Source organism: Phoxinus phoxinus (genome assembly GCF_949152265.1).
Source record: "Phoxinus phoxinus genome assembly, chromosome: 25".
Lineage (NCBI taxonomy): Eukaryota > Metazoa > Chordata > Actinopteri > Cypriniformes > Leuciscidae > Phoxinus > Phoxinus phoxinus.
Genome location: NC_136900.1, coordinates 4,022,030 through 4,043,452, shown reverse-complemented (window position 1 = coordinate 4,043,452; position 21,423 = coordinate 4,022,030). Strand labels below are relative to the sequence as shown.

Sequence of the window (21,423 nt, the reverse complement as noted above, 5' to 3'; positions counted from 1 at the left end):
TTTTTTATGCTTAACCATGTGAGTGCATTGGAATATTTTGTTGTTTCATCATGTATTTAAATACATTTGTAATTACTCATTTGTAATGATGAAGTTGCTATTTTGTACATTCAAAATATATTAACGTAATTTAATATCAAATACTTTACATGTGCCTTATGTTAGTCGACACATTCAAATAAACACACTTCTGTAAAGCATGACAAAAGATTATTAAACCATAATGATTTGAAATGTACTTTAAATAAAACATTTATTTTGACATTATTACAAAGTGCATTTCAACGTGCACCTAAGCAAGTACACTTTCATGACTGTTTCTTAACACACTTTAGTACACTTAAGTGACTTATTTCATTAATAATAATATCTGCAATTTGAAGTACACTACAAGTGCGCATTCAGTACAATTAAGTGCTCTTCTTTTTCACTTAGAAGTCTACTGAACCCTTTAAACTAAAAAAACATTTGCTGTCATCATTTACTCACCCGTCATTCTATATACACACACACACACATAAGAGCATATAAGTCGAATGACGGGTGAGTAAATGATGACACCAAATGTTTTTTTTGACAGCAAAAGTGACATTGTCTTATTTTATTCAATACTGTAAGAGGTCATCACCGCATGTAGATACGAGTTTTCCACACAGAAACTGAGCAGTGGTTAATGCGGGATGTGTGTATCAGGATGAGGATGACCGGTTTAAGGGAGTGGGCTCTAGTGGACGGCCGGACGCCTCTGCATTGCTGTTCCTGTTACTATGAGAGCGAGACAGGAGGGCAGACAGCTGTGTGTAGCACTGGACCCGCCTCCCCCTCGACAAGCTGCCCGCTGAGTGGAGGAAACAGCTGTCAATCACCTCAAACAACCAACAGACCACAACATTGTAGACACAATACACTAAATCTGCAAATGTGATGCATTGAATAGTAACTAGAACTTTGACGTACCAGAATGAGATCTGTGTTCTGTAAAAAGATCCTTGCTGCCATTCCAGTAATGAGCTGCCATCTTCCCATGGTAGTCCCTTATATTGACTTTGGCATCTGCAGAGAGAAAAAGCTGTTTCCAATCATACAGAGACACTTTCTAAATAAACTTGGTGTTATTAATAACTCTTTTCACACCATGTCAGCATGATACTGGTTACACTGTGCTGCACTTCCATAAATATACAAACACACACAGACATTAAAGACATAACGGTTCTTTTAAAGGGACAGTTCACTTTTTTTGGAAATAGGCTCATTTTCCATCTCCCCTAAAGAGAGTTAAACAATTTTACCGTTTTAGCATAGCTTAGCATAGATCACTGAATCTGATTAGACCGTTAGCATCTCTCTCAAAAATATGACCAAAGAGTTTCGATATTTTTCCTATTTAACTGCAGCAGCACAATGATATTACATACTTAGTGCCGGTCACGTTGGAAGTTACCGAGCTGGGGACTATTTTCAGGCACTGCGTAATATCATTGCGCTGCTGGTACGGCAGCAGTTCTTGATTATTACGCAGGAATGAGAGTATAGTTTTAGTCATATTGGCCTAGAAAATCACAACTTTTTATTGTCTGTCGGTCTTAGTACACAATGGCCCTCATTTATCAATCTTGCGTCGAAACGGGCGTATATGTTGGCGTAAGATTATGCTTACACTCCTCTCACCGCCTGATTTATGAAGCTGTGCATACCTTTGAAATCCAGGTGTACGCAATACCTGCCTCTTGATAAATGCCGCGGCTGAAAACGATCGTCATTAGATTAACACGCCCCTATATATTCACGTCTCCGCCTCCCCCACGCCCTCATTTTACGCCATGGACACACGGAAGACGGCAAAGAGGAGAAACTTCTCCGGTGGAAATCCAGTTTAAATCGCTGGTTGGTTGAGCAAATTACCTATCACAAACAATGCATTATTTTACAGCACGTGTTTTGAAACTATTAGCGTTGAATTTCGTATGACGTCACATGTAATAGGGTGTACAATAGTGATGATGATGTGAATAATTGCATGACAATTTGTAATATTTTTCTTATTAGTAGCCTATTATGATTTTGATTATTAATGACGCTTATTGTTATTTAGAAGAAGAATGTCTTTGTCATTATTATTATTTGTATTAGGCTATAGGCTAATTATTGTTTATTTTATTAATTTAATAAAGAACTCTGTCTCTTATTCCAAAAGATCCATGTATAGGCTACTTTTGTGTCTTTTCGTTTTTCCTTTTTAAAGTAGGCTAATTGAAAAACGAAAAATTAACGGTTGTCTTTTTAAAACGCAAAGTTGAACACCAAAAGTTTAATTTGAACTGGCAACACCAACTGCTGCGCAAAAAAAGTAAATATCGACGAATTTTCAGATTTTTGTTTAATGACTTTTTGCCCCTTTATTAAACATGTAAAATATACACAAATTAATATGGAAAACATGTAGATTTTAATGGTTTTCTAAGGTCAAATTAGAATCTGGAATTGATATTTTCCCGCAGTGATGAATGAGAAGAGCCAATATTAAACTATTGTTTTCTAAGTCGGCTAAGATCTCCATCTTCGCTGTTAATGCGCTTTTAGAGAGAAATGCACCTTTCATACGGATTACTTAATCAGAACAAAATGTATTAGCTTTCGATTCGAATTTGTTCGTTTTAAAGTGGACATTTCAAGCTTTAGATAGGCTATATTTTGTTTCAGTTCTCGCGCTCCAGTTCACGGAGATCATGAAACTGATTGTTTTATTTTATTTTACAAAAGCACAACGTTTTCTTGTAGTTACAAATAATGTATTATTATTTTCAGTATGACCAGAAATGATGGAGTATTTTAAATTGTTTCACTATTGATAGGAAAAAGTGTTCGCGCGCGCGCCTCCGTGCCATCCAGTGCGCGTTCCACACTCCGCTCCACAAACCCTTTGGATATGCGTCAAAATCTTGTGTTTATTTGTGATAATCTTAGTCCTGTATTATTATTGTCTAACCCGTATTATGAATGTCATTTGACGAATTGCTTTGTTCCTTTTTTGGATAAAAGCGTCTTCTAAATATAGCCTAGTAATAATGATGATAATTATTATTATTTGCGGACACGGACCCCAAACACACCGCGTCTTCAGGTGACTGTAAATGCGCAAAAACTGTTTCCATTGCAGTTTTGCGAAATATTCCTTTTTCGAATTGCCTGAAAAACCACCTCATGCGAGCGTAAAAACTTTTTTTGCGATAAACGCGAGTTTTTGCGAAATTGACGTGTTTCCATTGGGCGTATTTTCAATTCGCAATTTCAATTTGCGCAATTTGAAGGGTAATGGAAACGCATTACTGAACCCAGTCCGTGCGCGCATGCCGGGCTTAACTCACAAAAATAAACACTGAAGTTTATCATTTCTGTTGTTGTTTTTTTACAGGGTCATAATATATCATATCTTTAGTTTGTCAGTGCGTTTTGTGGTGTTAGGAATTGTTTTTCTGCGCATTTCAGCACTAACTCAAAACGTGCGTACATACACCACCTCCTGAGCTGGCGTAGGATTTGAGCGTGCCGTACGCCAACGTCCATATTGATAAATCGCAAAGTCACCGTGGTTTTGGGTGTACGCTGGAAATTTGGTGTACGCACTTTTGATAAATGAGGGCCAATGTAACTACAGAAGAGTCAAGTTTTAAATAGGAAAAACATCGAAACTCTTTGGTCATTTTTTTGAGAGAGATGCTAACTATGAAGGTAAATGAGTAGCAAAACTCGAGAGCACGTAGATGTGAATTTGAGAACTTGTACAATAAATATTTGTACTTGTATGCTCAAATTTACACTCACAGCTCTGATGTGAAAACCTGTAAAATAAAAATCTGAAGTTGAATGTTGAAATTTGTACTCGCAGAGAATAGTCACAAACCTGTATTCTGAATTTGAAGCTGCAGACAAGTAGTCACAGATGTGTAAAATGCCATTCACAAAAAATACAATGACTGACACAAACGTGTAATATATATTTGCACTTCTTCTTACATTCATATTCCCAGTACAACCTCAAAAAGGCACTTGCAACTCCACAAATCTGTCATTACAAGTTCAAATTTCGCGCCTTGACTTTTGCTACTCTTTTCGCGATATATGAGGTGCAAAACTGACTTGTGCACTTGCAACTCAGAGGCGCGCGAGAAGGGGCGCGGGCGGGAGCGGGGGTGTTTAAAGGAGCCGTTCTATTGGCTGGCGCCTAGCCAATGAAATGGGTCTTTTATTGTACGTGATGATGTCACGAAACCCGCCTCCTCGTGGACTATCTATGCATTAGACTGATTTTAAATAAATAAATGATATTATCAAACTCAGTAAACACTAAAGTAATTAAGCATAGCCTACAATAAAGCAGACGAGCCCAGAATATGACATAAGAAAGCAAATTTGTGTTCAGTGTAAATAAACCTGCTGCCTGTTTTATTAATAATAACGAATTGTGTGTTTTTTATTTTTACAAAGCATTTTTATACAGTCATTAAGCCTCATTAAGCGTTTTCTTGTTTTTTTCTGGGAGGAAAATGCGTAATGTACAATTAAACGCGTGTCGTTGATTATTAGTATGGTGTTTACTGAGTTTGATAATATAATTTATTTATATTAATATCAGTCTAAAGGCATTATTTTTTTATTTTTTTTGCTAAATGAGGGATATCTATCCACCTTATTTTTTAAGAAAAAAAAATACAGAAATCAATATCAAGTTCTTGTCACATTTCTTTTCATTTTTTTATACACATTTTCACATTTTGCATAGCTTGAAACACAACAATAATTTAAATAAAAAGAAACAAACAAACATTTAAAAATAATAATAATAAAGGGCATCACAAACATAGGCTATGTTAAATTCATTTAGCAGAGATACAGATCTCTGGGCTTTTTGATTTTTTAAAAACTTTACAGACTCAAACTGCATTTTAAAGGCTGCTTATTTTTAAATACTCCATTTAGTTTGATGAATATACAATTTTCATAATAACAAAAACAAATCGATAACATATATTGTTCCCACTCAAATGAGGGAAACATAACCCAAACAAATTTAGATGGAGGAGAAGAAATATTAACAAAAAGAGATATAATCGATTGGTTTCTGCATTAATCATTAATTAAATCAAGTTTATCTAAAAACAAATCATCACGTACAATAGAAGACCCATTTCATTGGCTAGGCGCCAGCCAATAGAACGGCTCCTTTAAACACCCCCGCTCCCGCCCGCGCCCCTTCTCGCGCGCCTCTGAGTTGCAAGTGCACAAGTCAGTTTTGCACCTCATATATCGCGAAAAGAGTAGCAAAAGTCAAGGCGCGAAATTTGAACTTGTAATGACAGATTTGTGGAGTTGCAAGTGCCTTTTTGAGGTTGTACTGGGAATATGAATGTAAGAAGAAGTGCAAATATATATTACACGTTTGTGTCAGTCATTGTATTTTTGTGAATGGCATTTTACACATCTGTGACTACTTGTCTGCAGCTTCAAATTCAGAATACAGGTTTATGACTATTCTCTGCGAGTACAAATTTCAACATTCAACTTCAGATTTTTATTTTACAGGTTTTCACATCAAAGCTGTGAGTGTAAATTTGAGCATACAAGTACAAATATTTATTGTACAAGTTCTCAAATTCACATCTACGTGCTCTCGAGTTTTGCTACTCATTTACCTTCATACTAACGGTCTAATCAGATCCAATGATCAATGCTAAGCTATGCTAAAAGTGAATGGATTAGAAAACGGTAAAACTGTTTAACTCTAGAGGAACTGGACAATGAGCCTCTTTCCAAAAAAAAGTGGAGTGTTTCTTTAAAGTGACAGTTCACACACAAAAATAAGTATGGTGATGGGCATGATTTTCAGAGAGTACTAAATAAAATGTCAGCCTGGTCCTCACATAAAGCTATCACATGGCTTCAGAAGACATCCCAGACAGCAACATCATCGGCATCCACACATGCCAGATGTGGGCCGGATCTGGGCGGACACTATGTTGCTGTCTGGGATATGAACTACTTTTATGCTTTTTCTAGTTAGTTATGCTGAAAAGCTCCACTCCCAATTAACTTACAAGAATGCAGAACGTTAATGGAACAAAACGTCCTGAAAATAATTTGGTAAGAGTAGCTTTCTGGTGGTCAACATGACGACCAATTTGTTTCAAAATCTGTCAACCTTATAAAACATCCCCAGATTGCGTAGATCTCTATTGAAATGACTGGATTTAGGCCAAAAAATAAAAAAATAAAAATGCTGAACAACAGTGAATGTGACCAAACTTTATATCACACCATGTTGGTACATTTGACTAGATGAGAGCTGGCCGTTCAACTAAGCCTGGTTTCTCTCAAGGTCTGATGGAGTTTGGGTTCCTTGCCACCGTCGCCTCTGGTTGCTTAGTTGAGGTTTAAAAATGTTAAATTATTGATTTCATTGCACTGACACTATCAGATGAGAACAAAACTTGAACAATGATGACACCAGAGCTGCTTTATAGCTTATTTGACTTGAATCGACTGTAGCCGCGTTTCCATCACCCTTCAAATTGCGCAAATTGAAATTGAAAATTGAAAATACGCCCAATGGAAACACGTCAAATTCGCAAAACCTCCCATTTATCGCTAAAAAGTTTTTACGCCCGCATGAGGTGGTTTTTCAGGCAATTTGAAAAATAAATATTTCGCAAAACTGCAATGGAAACAGTTTTTGCGCATTTACAGTCACCTGACGTAGATAACACTGGGTGTTTGGACAGAATACGAGACAGAGTTCTTTATTAAATTCATAAAAGACAAAAGAATTACAGGAATACTAGTTTCTAAACCTCAAAGAAATGCCACAATCCAGACTTCAAAGCAGATATGAGGGAGAAACACCAGAAACTCCTCGTACGAGCCGCTCCAAGTATAAGACCCTTTTCCTTGCCATTTATGATTGATAACACACACACGTCTCCTTTGATTAATAATCATGGCCAGTGTGGTGGCTGAGATATACATAAACAAACCAATGTCCGTTACCATGATTTTGGGAATTACTTATCGCAAGAGGAAAAAAAGTTTTAGGCTATATTTACACGGAAACGATCTGAAGAGAAAACGCAAAAGAGGCGTTGCGTTATCATTTTTTATTCTGCGTTTAGACGAGCGGTATGGGGGGAAATCTGCGTGCATATGGTGACACAAAAGTGTGTGAGATTGGATGTAGTGTGCACTCCAGGCGGCTAGGTGGCGATGTGGAGCACAGAAAGTGAAAGAGACGCTGACACAGTTTCTCATGTTTAATACGGTAAAGCTGCTGCTTTAACCCTCACTGCTCTTCGCCTGTCGCTCAAAAATGACGGAATTTTATTTAAAAAAAATTCTGTCAATGAAATTAATGCTATATTTTAGTTTGATAATGTTTTGTTATTTTCCTGTACTGGCGCATGCCTGTGACGTAAACGTGTACGCGACAAGAGCAGATCGGTGCCTTCACTTCAACGCGACGGTGGAGCGTTTTTAATATTTCCACTCTGGAGGGTGGTTTCACTTTTTTGCGTTTTTAAGCCCCAAAAACGCCGTCGCCGTGTAAACGAAAGGCACATCCGATAAAATATTTTTAAGTTTTCACCCGCGAGCGTTCTTGTGTAAACAGGGCCTTAGTCGCATAACATCGGTTAATGGAAACGCCGTCATTTCGCAGTAGTTTTTTGTAAATTTTTTTTTTTTTAGACCGTAAAAGTTTTGCGCAAATCTGTAATGGAAACGCACCTACTGTTATTGAACTGAATCAACATTTAACTGAATTCAAGCTGAATAATGACACTATTGTCTACTGTAAAACTGCTTAAAGTTGAATTTGAACTTGTCTCAAATGTGATGAAGTGTGCATCGATAGCGGTTTCATCCACCTATGCACATTTTGGGATATCACATAAAAAACGCTAGATGGAAACCAAGATGCGCAAACTTTTTTTTCGTTTGCGCTTAATTGAGACGATATACATATTTTGCTCGATAAGACGACGATAGATAGAAACACATTTATCAAATAAATTCCTCGATAAGCAAGGGGAAAAAAGCACGCGGCTTTGCCTCAGCAGAGGATGTGATTGGATAACGGGACTAACCAGCGGACCAATCACATCGCATCATCTTAACGTTGGTTTAGTCGTTCTGAAACGCCTGAGCCAAAGTCTGTCATCAGAATCATTAGGTTTAGTTCCCTCCAGAAGTGATCGCGTTCACAAACACAAGAGAACATGAGCGTTTATTGTGTTTCGTCTGACGCTCTGAGACGCAAATATTTATGATTTAGGAAAAAAGAGACACAGTGGCAACTTACATTTGACATATTACAAATATTTTGCACCAATTTCCAAGGAAGGGATGGTTTTGTTTTCTTGAACACATGGGAAGGAAACACTGCTTTATCCGCAGTCACATTTGCAGCTTTAGATGGAAACACATCAGCTAATATTTGTTATTTTCCCGTTTATTACTGCGAGGCTGCTTTGAATAAAATCTGTATTGTATAAAGCGCTATAGAAATAAAGCTGACTTGACAGAAATGCTGTTGTCTCACTGTCAATACTGCCTGTTTTGTGAAGCTATGAATAAAATATGATTATGTTTTCCTCCTCTCTAACTCATGGCACACAAACACTCATTAATGACTTTTTATAACACATGAACAGAGGTGTGAGTGTGTGTGTGAGTGGGAGGTCAAGGTTAGGGTACTGCAGCTTAAAAATAACAAATGCACTGTCATCTCTGCCATCGGAGAGTCGTTAAAAATAATACGGACAACCACTCTCGTTTCAATCAGCTCATCCCCTCTCTTTCTCCAGCGCACAGTGATAATCACTCTGGCCTTGTGGCGGCCATATGGACCCGGCTGGTCTGGGGCCTGCTGGAATACCGCTGTGGTTAATTAGAGGCTGAATACTGAGAGGCCGAGCGCTGATCTGAATCCCTGCTTGCCTGGACACACTGAGTGGCCTTTAGAGCCGCTCGAGGCCTCCGGGGATTCGGAGAGAAATGGCTCGGGTAATTATATGAGATAACAGTGAAAAGAAGAGGTGAGGATTGTGCGTTTGAAAGGAGGCCGGGCAACATAAAGAGAGGGAAAGCGAGAAACGGGGCGATAGCGGTAAAGGTCAACACCTCCTCTTTTTATGTAGAGTGTCAACAGCCTGTTATGCCTTTTTAAAACGAACGCGCTTTTCATAAATAACATATTCTATTGCTAAAGATTCAGCTTTAGAGATCAGTGCTCTGCCTGACAAATGAATGTGTGTGAATGACAAGTTTCTTTGACCGGCTCTTTTTTAGCCGTCTAAGCTTTGTTAACGGCATTTAAAGTCGCATATTTTGCACGTCTTTGAAATCAAATGTTTATTAGGCTTTATAACTCTAATATAATGATGATGATCAGTATTTACTATAACAGTAAAAATGTATTTAGTGATCCCACAACAGGGAGAATAAATGGAATAAAAAGTGATAACGCAACGCCACTTTTGCGTTTTCTCTTCAGATCGTTTCCGTGTAAACATAGCCTTAAACTAGCACAGCTATGTACTGCAGGAAAAAAACAAAACCAATTATACAGTTTATTATTTTAACTAGATCACAGCAATTGACCAATTAGAACCAAGCATTTAAAAATGTTTTTTTGTTTTTTTTTATGAGAAATATAATGGACATTTCTTGGCAGTACTTGTGAGGTTCACCCCATGCGATATTAAGGTTTTATGGCGCTTTTCCACTGCATGGTACGGCTCGGTTCGGTTCGACTCGGCGCCGAACGGTTCGGCTCGCTTCGCTTTTCCACTGCGTGGTACGACTCGACTCGGTACGGCACGGTTCGGTTCGCTTTAGCTCGGTTGCTGTTCCACTGCAGTGTACCGCTTCAAAGTGGGTGGGACTGATCGTTAATAGTTGTAGGTCCGGTGGTAGCCGTGTGCGGCTAAGAGCTGTGCTACTTCCGCTCCTCGGCAACCAACGAGAGGAACGTCTGCACCTCGTCCACTGACCACGATTCAGCCATTTCTTGTTTTATTTTTTTTGTCAAGTAAATACTCTAAAAACAGGTGCTACCGCGTTGGCTGTTGTCTGGCTATTTAAATCTAGCGGGTTTAGTGTCTCGTATCGCGAATACAATGACGCTGAAGTGACGATTCTGTCTGACCAATCAGTGATCTGCAGTGTTTTCACGTCACGTTTAGTATCGGTACGGTACGCTTGGAACCTCAACAGAGGTGGTACCATTTAAAGCGAGCCGAAGCAAGCAGTACCGTACCGTACCATGCAGTGGAAATGCGCCATAAGTGAGCCGTACCGAACCGAGCCGTACTGTACCATGCAGTGGAAAAGCGCCAAAGCGTGCCGTGCCGTGCCGTACCGAACCGTACCATGCAGTGGAAAAGCACCATTAGACTATAGATATTAAGGTTTTCGACTATAACCCGACTGTGCTGGATTGTGGTTTTACAGGAAGGTTGGCTGACATGATGACCTCGCAGACATGACCTCAGGGCTCTCAGCCCAACAAGCTAAACCTCCATCACTATCAGATCTGTGAACTCTCGAACCCCCAACATAAATGTATACGGGCGTCTGACTGCTGCCTCCCCAGGTGCTTATTCCATTGAATTATAGATTAGCTCCTAAAGCCGCCTGTGTGTTTTACACCATGTTCGCTATTACAGATGCTGGAGTTGTTCAAGTATTCTGTCAGCGCAAACACTGACGGTTGGAAAGTTGACCAGAAAAGACAGAATCTATAATGTCATATCCCGCAGTGCCTAAATATCAGCAACAGGCACGAATTGATAACAATAAACTAATAAAACTGCAGTTTCAATAAAGAGCGGGACGCTAACTCTGATTTTCAACAATCCAGTCACGAATGCGTCTGACGCACCGGCGAGCTGTTTAACCGAGTTATATGATTACGGTTGTGTCTGGAGAAATGCTATGTGCTTTAATAGAGTTACGCGGGGGTCTTAAGCTGCGCGCCGCTAAGAGAGGCTTATGTTTCCAGGCGCAAAGCAGTAATCCTATAACTGTGTTCAACTATATTGCTTAAGGCACTGCAAGCAGTCGGTTTGTAACTACGTTAAACTATCTACAGTTCCCTAACCACTCGCACAGATCTCGCTATGATAAGATAAAGCATTATTCACCCGGAGTGCTATAGAAATCATTAGTGTAGCAGAGACTACACTTCAACACGTCAAATGACTTCAAACCGCGGATACAAAACTAATACTCTATTATTGTGCAGTAAGGAATCAGATGGTAATATCATGGTGGGTGTTTTCATATGTTCATGTGTCCTTTTCCAGGGGTTGAGTTTTAGGAAAACTAACACATTTAAACTATAGGGTCTTTTGTTCATTTAAATGCTTTTATCCAAAGCGACTTACATGCATTTTGTAAGCTTTTGAGGCAAAAACAACGCAAGAGGTGCTCAAAATACAAAGTTCAGGCATTGCTCAGAGTAACATAAGACAGACAAGGGAGGATTAAAGGAAAAGGAAAGATTTTGTTTTATGTTAAGTGCTCACGGAAGACTTGAGTTTTCAGTTGGCTTTGGTATATCTTTAATGTATTTTGTACCATGCTTTCATCATTAATTTTTCTAACGCATTTTATATATAGGTTTTATTTTTTTACCCTTGTCCAAGACCCAGACTTTCAATCTAAACAAAAGAAAATGCATCATTAAAAAAAAAAAAAAATACATTTATTCCATTTCATTTATAAAACTGATATTCTAAACAGTGAAATAAATTGTATTATTATTATTATTATTCACAAATTACGACTATCACTCAGTTGTGTGGTGTCATTTTGTACCATTTTACCATTTAATTTAACTTAAATGTAATTATAAAAAAAATAAATCATATTCATAAAGAGTTTAATAAACCATTATTATTATTATCATCATCATCACTTAGTTGGTGTGTCATTTTGTACCATGTACATTTTACCGTTTACTCTTAACTTTATTATTATTATTTTTTTAAGTGATATTATGTAAAAGGGTGTAATAAACCATTATTATAATTATTATTTACAACTTTTGACCATCACTCTTTTATTGTATTTTCCATGACCAATATAATTTAAGTTTTATCAAAGATTACATCAAATGCCAGTCTTTGCAAGTCTCAGTCATGAGTCGGCCGTTTTATTCCAAAAATCTTAGCATTTCATTTCCGTCTATATCCTGCCATAGGAAATCAAATACAATTGAGACGCTGCATTTATTTGTAATTATAAAAATGAAATATTATTGAAATAAACACATGGTTATAATCAACACTCTGAGCAGAACAAATGTCTGTCAATTGTTTAAACATTCATTCTTGCGTAAATTGTTGCAGTGAATTGATGATCATCTTTAACTGTATCCAGCCTATTTGTAACGTGAGAGCAGATCAGCCGTTAGTCACTGAATGTGTCGTCCACGTCCTGCTATTTCAGCTGTACTGCACACAACAGCTCTTTATGCTGCTTGATACGGCACACATCTGCTCTTTGTTATAGTTCTTTCCCTGCCGCAGCTGATGAATCTGAAGTCTTGCACATTCACAGAAAATAGATGACTTCCATTGCAAATTATAGAGGATACACTTAGATGAGGAGTCAGTCGAACGCTGTAAACAATAGATGTGACCAGTAAACAATCTGGTCACCTGGTGAGGGGTACGAGCGGGCAGCTTGGCCAGGCATGGCTCACTGGTTTGGAGGTTCCCAGATGAAGGTCTGGCACTAGAGATCTCATCATTCTGATGTGTGACCAGTGATGTCTGCCACTCAATAAACAGGCTGTGTGTGGATGTATAGTCCATACAATATTATAACACATTTTTACAAATTTGATGACAGAATTAACATTTGAACTGAACACTTTCCCTTTAAATAAGCTGTTTCTGTGAAAACATTATATACCATGCTTAAAGTGAAAGAATCAAGTCTGTTCATGAGTGTAGTAGACTGGGTTTCTCATGTTTGGGGTTCTCATGTTGTGAAATGCTGTGATGTGATTGGTTCTTAAGGTCACGTGACTGAGTGTAATCAGGAAGCTCAGAAGTGAGCTGCGGAGCTGTGTGTGTGTATATATGCGGCTGTTCTCTGGCAGTTTTTCAGTAAACGTTATTGAGTTATTACAAACACCGTCTTCAGTGTTTTACTAGGACCTCAAGATATTACATTGAGAGTGTCTTTTTTTTTTTGACACATGTCTGTCTCGACTACCGTCATTATGTCTTCAATATCCATGACCATGACAATCATGCCAGTCTGGGAAAAGCTTCTCTGCTGTGTTGACGTTCACAAAACCTGTGATGTGTATATATATCTCCAGGCCATCAAATCTGTCTAACTTCACACTTGTAAATCAGTGCATGTCAATGGCTGGTCTGTTCTTGCTGACAGCTAGGACACATAATGCAAGGATAAAATAGATCAATAAATAGGAAAACACTTTCCATATCTTTTGTTGTTGATGTCACGTCAAAGGCCATCCCGTCAAACTTAAATCCATCTGTCACTTGGGAAAAGGCAGATGGATCAATGACAAATAAGAGTTTGAGACAAAGAAACAAATTAATTAGAGAGTTCAAGATAAAGAAATGGAAAAAAATCCTTTAAAAATCTAGTTTAAAAAGCATGTGCCAAATTCTTAGAAATTTACTCCATATTCAAAGCCGTTTGACATTTTGAGAAACTTTCATACAAATTTTGGTCATACTTTATATTAGATGTCTTCAACCACTATGTACTTACATGAATAATAATAATAATACTAATTGCTAGGTACAATGTACTAGTGTTGATGTTGCATTGCAAAACCCCTGTGCTGCTATTGAGGTGTGATACAGGAAAGGTTAGGACAGGTGTGGACAAGCTCAGCTAGGATAGCAATTGCGAGTTGTAGGCTCTCTGTGAGCCTTCTTGAAAGATATCCTGAGTGTGGGGCGTTGTCAGGTCTCCTCTCAATTTAGAGTCGTCGTGCTGAGGCTCCTAGATCTCCTAGAGCTTGGCTGAGGTTTGCTAAGTTGTTAGGCACTCTGTGAGCCTCATTGGCTACTGCGAGCATTGTCAGGCCTCCTCTCACTAAAGATAGTTATATTTAGAGGCCTCTGTGGTAGGTGCTGAAGGTGTGGTAGGCTCTCTGTGTGCCTCCTTGCGAGATGTCCTGAGCGTGGCGTGTTGTTAGGTCTCCTTTCAATTTTAAGGATGAGGACTTGAGTCTTTTGACTTAGTTCAGGCAATAGGGCACTCATCCCTTCTGCATGGCAGCATGGGTATTATATTCACCATAGCGACCCCTTCGGGACACAGTGCGATTTCCCTTTCGAAAGGGAACGTCTCAGGTTACGCATGTAGAGATGGTTCTGTGAGAATAGGGAATGAGACGCTGTGTCCCTTTGCCATGTTTCTAGTATTTCTGCACACGTCTCCTTCAGACAAGAAGAGGATGACATATTTCACAGGTGCCCTTTTTATACTCAGTCGCGGAGCCAGTACTTGTCAGACTCCCTCATATCCGCCAGGTTTAGCCAAAGATGGCGTTCCTGGACCACCAAGGTGGACATCGTCTGTCCGATGGAGCATGTGACTTTTGTTGCACGCAAGGCGAGGTCCGTCACTGTGTGCAGCTCCTGCATCAGCCCTGTTTCAGAACTACCCTCGTGCTGCTCTTTAAGTGCCTTGGCTTGGTACACTTGCATGTGAGCCATGGCGTGCAGGGCGGAGGCAGCCTCTTCAGAGGCTCTGCAAGGCTTGGCTGTGAGAATGGACGAGAATTTACAAGCCTTGGATGGGAGATGCGGATAACCGCTCTAGGCGGCAGTGCTCTTTGGACACAATTGCATCGCAATCCCCACATACCCCTTTACCAACCCGCTATCGAGGGTAGTAAGGGGTGGGGGGGGGGGGGTGGGGGGGGGGATTCCAGGATCCGTTTCGGGCAGAAAAAGGTGCCGTCTATGATCTAGTAACCTCCACATGCACTTCCGGAAAGAATGGCACTGGGGCGGGCCACCCTGAGATACCAATCGTTCAACCTCAAGGGCTAAGGACACGATGGAGGCCTCCACTCAAGCCCGACTCTCTCGGCGGCCCGGGAAAGCAGAGACGTCAGCTCTGGGTCAGAATCGGGCAATGCTACTCTCCCTGAAGGGGGCAACGCAGCCGAGTCTTCATCACTGGAGGACTCTAGCTCACCCTCTGTTCCAGGGATCGATATCTGATTGTCTGGCGGAGCCCCAAATGAGGAATGGGTAGCCCACTGACTCGGCGGGTTAGCCCCCACTGTGATCCTCAGGTCAGCCTGGCTATTCACCGAAGTAGCCCTCTTCCTTTCAAAAAAGGAGTTAGATCGGGGTATAGGCGAGGGGACTCCACCTCGTCTGAGGTACTCGAGTCTCAACCGCTACACCGTGATGGTCATCTTCCTGCAGTGGGTACATGACTCATCCACTAAAGCTACCTCAGCGTGCTTGACGCCCAGCGTGAGGCAACGATCCTGACTGTGAGCCGGCGCCAGGTAACTACCGCATCCAGAAACACACGGGTTGAATGACATCTTTAAAAAGACGCAGTGTCACATCCGTGTTTGCTCTTTCAGGGAAATTAGCTCTCTTATAGTGTTATACCCGCGATGTGGGGCGGAGCGCGAGATGCAAATCTCGCACGCCAATGTGCATTGGCTGGTTTAGTTTACACTCAAAGGTGATTGGGGTTTCAGGCTAGATTTCAATTAGTCAGACTCCGTCTGACATAACATAGAAAATTACTTACTGATAGGGAACTATGGCTACATGCGTAACCTGAGACGTTTTCATCCTTTTTAATGATGATTTTTTCCTAATTGTGATATCACACTAGCATATGGAAGCTTGTTTCCACCACAGAATAAAAAAATAAAAAAGGTAATTGCTGAAAGTTAAGGGGCTCTTCTCGCAATTACGAAAAATCATATTTCTTACAATTCTGAGAAAAGAAGTCAGTCTTTCCCCCCCTCAGAATTGAACTTTATAACTCGGAATTTTGAGTTTATATCTCAGAATTCTGAGAAAATAAGTCAGAATTGCAGATATAAACCCGCAATTGCGAGAAAAAAAGTCAGAATTGCGAAAGAAAAAAAGTTTAAATTATAAGATATAAACTCGCAATTGCGAGATAGTCACAATTACCTTTTTTATTGTTTATTCAGTGGTGGAAACAAGCTTCCATACTAGCACCTCAACATTTTTAACTTTATACCACAAAATAAATAAATAAAATAAAAACATGTTCATTCATAATAGAAGAGGTGTATTCAAGTATCCATAAATATCATTATATTTATTTATTTAGGAATACATCTCGATATAATGTGCCCATTGTGACATCTCCAAACCAATTGAGAATGACCTAAACTTCACTAGTATCTGTGATGTCATTTTGTGAAGAGAGCAAATTACAAATTGGCTGAGCATTCGTGGTACTTGAAAAAATTGAGAAAACGAAGGACAATCCTCTCTATCTCTCTCAGTGTAGGGTCCAAGTGAGCTGTAGGTGGTGAAGGGAAACCATGGAGTATCCATTTCCACACACCATATGGAAACTCAGTGGTTTGTACAGAGGAGGTGGGAGCTAATATTGACCTGGACCATATGTGTTTTAGTGAATTACAAACACAACAGGGCCGAGTGGACACCGAACACACAACATATGGGCATCTATTCTCTGTTAGGGGATTTTACAAACAAGACCCCCCTACACATATATGCGTGTACGCCGTCCAAGATCTCAAGGGACTCTTCTTTTGAATTACTCTATTGACACACACCCTAGTTAGCGTCATTAGCGAGAGCTAGCGTTAGCTCACAGTATGAGGGCCATCACTGCTGTTTTCTCCCCTAAAAACCAATTATCATTTGTGACTGCACAGTAACTTCAGCTCAGCATCATTGATCATATCTGTGAGCTGGGATTTCTTTTTGTAGGGGAGAGCGTTAAGAAACATTATAATTTCACTAATGTGAAATTCTTTTGTGATACTTATTTTTTCTCTTTGCTTTGACATTCCTTTTTGTGATGCTTCTTTTAATCTTCCCCTTTGTTCTTCACATTACATTGCTTCACTGTGGAGCATTGTTTTAACGTGGGTGGTGTTACACTCCGTGTCTGCCGGTCTCAGGCTACATCGAGCGGTGTTTCTCGTAACACTGCAATAGCATGATGCATCTTTGGAGAAGTTAACAAGGCACTGTTTCCCAAAACCAGAATAAATGGTTGTTTCAACAATACAGATCTGTCGTTAATGACGTCACACAGATAGTGTAGTAATATCTAGTGGTAATTTTGAATGAATTAATGAATGAATGAATGAATGAATGAATGAATGAATGAATGAAAAATACATACATTCTCATTACAAAAATTAGATAATAATTAAATATCATTCATTATTATTAAAAGTGTTTTTGGAGGTTAGACCACATGACATTTTACAACCTGAACTGACTTTGTCAAGTAAAAAAAAATTCACATTATCAGATATCTTATAGTGACCTCGTGGTCTTCAGAGTTTCTTTATTTCCATTCAACCAATCAGATTTGAGGAACAAGTTAACGGTTTATGTCAAGTTTAGGCTTTATCCAGGGTTAGGTGCTTCTACATCAGTGTTATTCACCTATTGATTTTAGTAATAAGTTATGCATATAGGGTTAGATTTAGGGGTAGGAATATGATTAGGACTAAATTTTCAGACAGAAATGTTGTTCCAGGATCAAATATCAAACGCCTGCGGTAACTGAGTAAAACGTCACTTCATCATTGTGGATCATTGTGTACTTACACTGTTACACACCTCGGGTTGTTAGCGACCCTATACATTTTTTTTTTTTTTTACAAAAGATGAATGAGAAACCAGGCATTCTTTTATATTTTTTTCTTATTATATTGTTTAAAATGGATTGTTCGGGGGAATACTAAGGTTGATGTCAACCTTTAAAAAAATATGAATGAGGTGGAGAATAGTGAATGACGTCCTGGGTCACTAAAGACCCGAGGTATGCGTTTGAGGTGTTTAAAGTGACCTTACTGTAGTTATTGATTAGGAGCTGGATGATTTTGCCATGTCCGTGCAGAGAAGCCAAGTGGAGCGGTGTGTAGCCCTGCAAACACACACACACACACAAATAATATGTGATCTTGGTCAAATTAAGGCCTGAAATGTCCATTTGTTTGCATCCTACACACACGCAAATATCTAAATATCATTAGCTTGGGCGGACGGTAATAGACAGCACTTCTTGTTCTCCTGTTGTGTCTGTCACTCGATTGTGATAGGCTATTAAAAACAGCTGGATGTCATTTCACACACCACTGTGTGCAGTCGACGTTTCACATTTCTGCAGTTAACCAGACAGCGAGACCCGCTGAGACTATCGCTACAGTACATCCCGCACATTAACGCGGGACTAACCCTCTCTAGGATACCGCCAGTCAGCCACCGCTGTTCAAACGGCACCGGCCAAACAGCTGAAGGCCTGACGGGCTTTTCTTCTGAACGACGGTGGTGCGAGTAAGATAGCGTGCTAGTGAAGACGACATGAGAGGATGATGGATGTATGAAACGTGACTGCAGTTTAGTGCTGATCTGAGCTCAAGCGGTGATTAGTGCGGATGACGGCACATTAACGCTCCGCGGGGAGTTTATCATCCAAAGACACTTCTGCAAACGGATGTTTCATGTTGACTCCATCTATCCCGGATATCTCTTTGGTGTCCGTTTGTTTTACACTTACCATTTCCTTGCTCACAACACTAATGGGCCATGTGATTAGAGGAGGAAAAAAAGTGGCAAGAGCAATAATATTTGACAATAATGAACATTAACCAAACACAAAAATGGATAATCATTTAGGAAATGTACGTAACACTGTAAACCCTAACGCTCAGAATAATTAATTGGTTTGAGTAGGACAAACTTAAATTAAACTAATTAGTTCAGTCAAATGAACTTTTATGAGTTTTTAGCACTTTCTTTTTCTTTCAAGGTCACAGAACTGACAGTGCTGGATCATAACTCAAGGCGAGACACGGCAGGCAAAAACATCGGGTTTTTTTTCACAGGTCAAGTTTGAGATTTTGGGCTATTTGTCTTCAATAACATGTCTTCTTTCAGACTTGTGGTGAATAAAGTCCAAAATAAACATTTAGGTCTTTATTTTACTACACTTTGTCTATTTGCGTCTGTAGATTTCTCCTAAATTCAACAAAAGCTGGCGTTATAAATCAACGCGCTGAGAAAGCGCTCTCTCTCCTTTACAATGCTGTCGGATCCAAATATGGTCATTTCCTTTTAATCAGCAACCAATCGTGAAAGTATATGGGCATTTAACTCTAAAAGTGAAATCTCATTGGCTGATGTCAATTTCTGACACCGTGATTGGTTCAGATGCATCACGTGACGCGCTCTGACATTCAGATGTGTGTTTTTGACTGTTTTTCAGCTCAGTTGAAGGCCATAAATGCTGTGTTTATAAGTTTTGATGTGATTTAGGTGGTTTGTATTGTTGTTGCTAATGATTTGATGAGATATTGTGTCAGTAAATAGTTGTTTCCTCTAAAAAAGTATGATTTTTTACATTACAAACCTTTAAATGCCTTTTTCTCAAAATGATTTTTTTGTCATAACATCTCAGCCTATGTAGCACCAAACTTTCCAGTTCTACACTTAGCAGTATTCTGAAGATATGTTCAGAGGGATTTGTTAATAAATCATTCCTGGCCTGATTTATGTGATATTTTAATCAAAAAAATATGGCGAAAATCAATTTTTTAAGGCTATGGACAGTATATTTTGATTTCCAATGAAAGCATATATCCTGAAATCCCTCTGAACATCTTTTTTCATCTTCTGTGTAATCAAAATGAAAAAAGAATTTTGCACCTGGCTTTACCATTTGTTCAGATCTATCTACCGAAAATATATGCAAAATTGCGCATATTTAATGCCTAATTTGCATAATTAAACATACAAATTTCAAAAACTTATAATACATTTTTTTATGAACTTGTGTAAGTAATCAACTGAGGAAGTTTCATGGTGATATCTATTATTTAACAATTTTACCCTCACCTGTAGTGTCTCGCCTTAAGTAAAGAAACATACCGGTTCTGAGACTGAATCATGGGTTCCTTAAAGTTAAAGGTAAGTAAAGGGGTGTAAACACCGATCTAGGCAAAAGTGTCAATATTTCTTTCTTTTTTTTCAGGTAATGTGGCCTGGAATCAGTCCAGAATTGCTGTGGTGTGTAGCATAGCGTAGCCATGTTGCTAAGAGCACAGTACTATCATCATGTAGTTCTGCTGCCCTTAAAGGTTAAAGTAGACTTCCCTCTGCTCCACACCTCATTATTACACTAGTCCTAGCACTGACATTTTTGGAAAGGTCACAGACACTTTCATGGGCTCTGTTTCACATCAGCTTCAGTATAAATAAAGGCCCTGGAGAGACTGTCCAGGGTGTCAAAGAAGCCAATGGAGATCAAGGTGAGACGCTGAGAATGGTTTTAACGAGACTGACTGACAAAGCTACAAAACATGGATGTGTGCGATCCCAACACAACATATGTTCTAAGATCAGTTTATACTGTTCCTATAACGTTATGATTTTTTTTTCTGAATGTTCAAAACGTCCAGTTTATTTTTATTTGTAATATGAATGTTTTATCTACAAACAATCTACATAGTTAAAATCGCTATATAAATAAAGAGGAATGTTAAGGGAACATTCCAATTGATAATTTTGCAAACTATGGGAACGTTACTTTTGAAACAATCTAGTAGTCACACTTAAAAAAAAAATAAAAAAAAGTCTAACTAAAACATTTTAAGAAAAAAGTTCCATGATCAATGTATAAATTTTTTTTGTGCAATAATTTTGACAACATTATTAAAGGAACACTCCACCGTTTTTTTAAATAGGGCTTATTCACTGCCTGTCCTATATTTAGATAGGTGGGCAAATGCATTTTTGTCTCAGTGCATGCATTGTTTTAGTTTGTCAGGGTCGCCGCTAGCTTAGCTTAGCATAAAGAATGGAATCCTTTGTTGCCAGCTAGCATGTCCTGAGTAAAAGTGAAAAAAAAAACCCACCTAATAACTTCTTGTGACCTGCGTATTCACAACGAGTACAAATAGCGATGCAGATTAAGACTAGGCGATATCCTAGGCAGATATTGACTTGGGACTATAGCCCAAGTAGCAGTGCTTCGCCTGTGCTTCACCCTAATATAGTCCCATGTCAATATCTGCCTAGGAAATCGCCTAGTCTTAATCTGCATCGCTATTTGTACTCGTTGTGAATACGCAGGTCACAAGAAGTTATTAGGTGGGGG

At 39.1% G+C, this 21,423-nt stretch overlaps 1 protein-coding gene across 2 annotated transcripts in view; it reads right to left on the bottom strand.

The window, feature by feature from the left end:
* Window positions 1–239: 239 nt before the first annotated feature.
* Window positions 240–21,423, bottom strand: part of LOC306993246 (uncharacterized protein) — a 113,291-nt gene continuing 92,107 nt past the window's right edge. For both annotated transcript variants that reach the window (XR_013796420.1, XM_079602912.1), the window contains exons 8-10: window positions 18,120–18,192; window positions 958–1,053; window positions 240–838 (exon numbers count right to left, since the gene is read on the bottom strand). Coding sequence is in view for 1 of the 2 variants with exons in the window: in XM_079602912.1 (XP_079459038.1) it covers window positions 690–838; window positions 958–1,053; window positions 18,120–18,192 (318 nt within the window). In the remaining variant the exon portion in view is untranslated. The remainder of the gene's footprint in view (window positions 839–957; window positions 1,054–18,119; window positions 18,193–21,423) is intronic.